Source organism: Haliaeetus leucocephalus, unplaced genomic scaffold, assembly GCF_000737465.1.
Source record: "Haliaeetus leucocephalus isolate CR32 unplaced genomic scaffold, Haliaeetus_leucocephalus-4.0 Scaffold238, whole genome shotgun sequence".
In the NCBI taxonomy this organism is placed as follows: domain Eukaryota; kingdom Metazoa; phylum Chordata; class Aves; order Accipitriformes; family Accipitridae; genus Haliaeetus; species Haliaeetus leucocephalus.
The window spans coordinates 246,897-250,833 of NW_010972674.1; the positions used below are offsets into that span (position 1 = coordinate 246,897).

At 51.8% G+C, this 3,937-nt stretch overlaps 2 protein-coding genes across 2 annotated transcripts in view; both read right to left on the bottom strand.

Annotated features, from left to right (window-relative positions):
• Positions 1–3,723, bottom strand: part of PCYT2 (phosphate cytidylyltransferase 2, ethanolamine) — a 14,714-nt gene extending 10,991 nt beyond the window's left edge. The window contains exons 1-2 of the mRNA XM_010568104.1: positions 3,698–3,723; positions 2,765–2,767 (exon numbers count right to left, since the gene is read on the bottom strand). The gene's annotated coding sequence lies outside the window, so the exon portion shown is untranslated. The remainder of the gene's footprint in view (positions 1–2,764; positions 2,768–3,697) is intronic.
• On the bottom strand, positions 2–3,935 carry SIRT7 (sirtuin 7; the record flags this gene model as incomplete). Its single annotated transcript, XM_010568134.1, has 8 exons — positions 2–109; positions 268–348; positions 592–828; positions 1,312–1,410; positions 1,900–1,972; positions 2,080–2,150; positions 3,137–3,241; positions 3,825–3,935. Coding segments are annotated over 8 exons (885 nt in total), but the record flags the coding sequence as incomplete, so codon positions are not given.
• Between the last annotated feature and the right edge of the window lie 2 nt (positions 3,936–3,937).

The following is a 3,937-nucleotide window of genomic DNA, read 5'->3' on the forward strand; positions in this document are numbered from 1 at the left end:
CCCGGTCGTAGCGCGGGACCCCCAGCCCCAGCCCCGCCATCAGCAGCCGCATGACGTCGTCGCAGCGGCCGTGCAGCTTCAGGGCAGCCAGGTCGTCCTTCGGGGTCCACTGCAGGAGCGAGACCAGACGGGCGGCTGCAGGCGTCTCCCCGCGGGCAGGCGGGGCTCCCTGCCCCGGGGTCCGGCACGCCGCCGGGCAGCGAGGCTCGCCGCATGCCAGCGGCCATCGGGCCCTAACCCTTCCAACCCAGTGCAAAAGGCTCTCACCTGCAGGTTCACGATATACAGCTTTGGACGACGAGTGGGCGGCTTGCTCATGCACCAAAGACGCGGGTATTTTTTCAAAACCTGCCACAAAACAGAGATTTTCAGTACAGCCAAAGGCACGCGTAACTGCGAACCGTATCAGCGAGAGGAAAAGGAATGTATTACCAGGAGGGGAAAGAGGGAGGAAGAGAGACTATCACAGATGGTGGGCGAATCCTGACACCAGAGTTTACAGTTGTCTGTTTGGGAGGAGACTGCTCAGCACCAAGGTGTATCACCAAGAGGGAATGCTGCTAACAGTCTTCACCGAGTCTCTAAAGTTACCTTTAAGCTGGAACCCAGACAAAGAATCACATCTGCTTTGCTCGCAGCTTCTGTTGCTGCTTCCCAGTTCAGGGGCTGTCTCAACGTCCCCTTCTCCCCAAAGTGGACGATTGTATCTCTCAACTGTGCCCCACACTTGTGGCACATCCTGCCAGTGTGATGCCTGTGCAAGGCTGTGCGCTCCGTCACATCAAATACTCGCACGTACTCTCTGTTGGGTGTACAGGAAGTGCAGACCTGGTGCAGGACGAGAGCAAAAAACCCGTTACATCACTGGCATCTAGCTCGTGAAAGGCCAGGAGCCAGCCACTTCTCTCAGAAGAAAAGCACTTATGGGGGACAATAAATTGGAAGCAGTAGAAGGGATCATCTGGGATCAGACGCTAACTTGGAAAAGTTTGGAAAACCTCAGCTAGCAAGTGGAGCTACAGGGAGCCTGTTGTGTATGCGGTAGGAGGGATTTCAGAGAAGGTCTGAGGAAGAGTAGTCAGAAGCAGAAGGCTCTAGCAAGGACAGAGAAAAAGCTACAGAGTTGTACAGAACACTGTTTTAGTGCTTGCTAACTAGTTCACACCCCTCAAACCCGATGGCCTGAAGATATGAACTAAGCAGAGGCTAGCCCTTGTACTAATTCTTCTGGAGCTAGTGGCAGACAAATAGTTTACATCATCTTCTTGGGAGGCCACTAGACAGTAACTTTATCCTGTTCTGGCCACTCACCTCTATGTACATGTTGCCATGAAGCTCAGATATTGCTTCTCGGGGTAACCCACTCCGCAGGTGCAGCCCGTCACAGTTTTGAGACACCACATGCTGCACCTTGAAGAGAACAGAACGCTGAGCTAACATACACGCAGAAGACTCTGAAAGTATTACTCAAATGCAGGTGATACATATGTCTCCATACGCACCAAATAACCCCGAACATCAGAGCAGAACCAACAGAAGAAAAGCGCGGAGAACAGACCTTTATGAAAGCTAAATGAAAAGACTCCTCCTGCTAAACAGGTCTATTAGGTCTGGCTGCCTTTGTGGCCAGGTCCCCAGACCAGCCTCACCAGGAGGCAAATACAACATATTAAAGTAAAGGCACCCAGGGAAAAACCACCAGAGCTACTGTCTGGAGCTAGCCTAATGAAGGCTCAGCTGTACGTCAGCACAGATGCTTTTTCCTACATGGATTATGTAGCCACCCAAGTGAAAACAGTAGTTAGGCAATCTCATTAAAAGCTTTTTTTCCACCTGTTGGGTTTTATTTATCATACTTAGACAGAGGAACACAAGTGAGGTGCGGAAAAAATATCATACCAGGTTGTGCTTGTGTAGGCAGGCAATGCTCATATGGGTGAGTGTGGGCTCTGCCTCACTTAGATCTGCAGCCCTGACAAGAAGCAAGAAGAAGAACAACAAAAAAAAAAGTTGGAATTGCCATTAATCTCTCTTTCAGTATCAGCTCTCTGCTACACAGCTCAGAATTTGTCTCCTTACCTGATGGTCCTGCCCTTCTGCAGCAATGTCCATATGCCATTAGGGCCTCTGTAGTCTGGGATTGAAGCTGCCTGTGTTATTGGGAGAGAAAAAACAAGGCTGACGGGAAGATTCACACCTCTTGTCCACAAACATTTCAACCTGGTCTCAGCCAGGACAACCAGATACACCTCATTCACGGGTGCTTTTTCATGCACTTCAAGTTTTCTAGCACAGTGGTTCCTCCTAATCGCAGGAAAACCTTTTCGTATGTTCTCTCTCTCTCTAGCATCTCTGCTCCTACCTTGCAGCTCTCATTTTCACCTCCAGTATTTATTTTCTCCAATTTTACCATTATGGAATCCCTCCAGAACTCTTTTTGACCCTTAGTACTTCCCATTTCCCTGCACAAAACCCAATTCTTGAACCTTTCCTTATTTTCACTAGAGCCGATTTCTGGTACCTTGCACTCAGCATTCGTTAGCAAAAATACTTGTGACAGTAGCACTCATACACCCTGCCCAGAATCATGCTCTGTATCAGCTGAGACTGTAGAAAAGGTAAAGAAAAACAAGGTTCCCATCTCAGAATTCAGACAAAGGTGACATATATCACATTAGAGGAGGCAGAACCAGATTTCCACTTTCCCAAAGGCCACGGAAACTAAACATTTCTTAAACTGTCATTTGTAAGTTCTGATAACCACCAGCTACTCCTACTTGTCCATTAACGCAGACAACATTAATTAGCTAACTTGTTTTTAGGTTTTACACCAAAAGTAGCTGAAGACACTTGAATGAAGTAAGACTAGCGATATTCTCATTTAAGAAGCACGATCTTCACACGGTCACAGAGGTGATGCAGCCTTGGAATCGCTTGGGCAGCAGGTGCAACCCCAAGACGCAAACTAGCAAACGGCTTGGTCACGGTTTGCAGTGCAGCAGCGTTAACATAGCATCCCAGACTCATAACACACATCACACAGTCATTTAGAAACCACAAAAATAGTCCAAACACCACCGCGACACTCCAGAAGGCGCTCCCACAGCTCCAGCCACTCACCCCCAAAGAATCCTACCGTACTGATCCCGGCTCCTGTATAGATGACAAGGTGCTTGGCATTCCGGACAGCAGCAGCCAGCTCAGTAACCTTTCTCTTTAACTCCTCTGGCTCGTCACATACCTAGAAAACACAACTGAGCAAGTTCACATGTTTCTGAGACACAGTGCATCACTGAATCAGAAGGAACGGGGAGCTCCCTGGAGGTTTAATACAAGCCTAGCCTAGCCAGAGAAAGCAACACAAACGTTATCAGAAGTAGCTTCTAAATAAAAATAGCTCGTGGGTGTTGTCGACGGCAGATCAAGGGAAGAAGCCTCCTGGACAGCAGCACATGCAGATCCTTCCTCCCAAGAGACATGCCCACACAGCGCGCACGCGCAAAATGGCGTGCACTTGGAAAACACAGGGATCTGGCAAGCCGCTGAGTGGAAGACGACTGATGCGGAGATAAACCCAGGGCAGACGCCGGAGGCCACAACCTCGGGGGCCAGAGACCTTCCCGGTACCGCGGCACAGCCGCCGAGGCCTGCCGCAGCTCCGGAGCCCCCCCCGCCGCGGCCAGCCCGGCGACCTCACCCCCCGCCCCCGAGCGCAGGGCCGCTCTCCCGGGCAGCGGCCGGCTCCCCTCCCCACAACCACCGAGCGGCGGCTCCGCTATCCCGCAGGCCGGGGCCGAGCCCCCCCGCTCCCCCGGGCCGCCCACCTCCTCCTGCCGCCGGCGCAGCCGTTCGCGCCGCTTGCGGCGCCGCTCCAGTTCCCTGACGATGTCCTCGCTCTCGCTCAGCACCTGGCACTCCTCGGGGCTCCGCTCCGCCG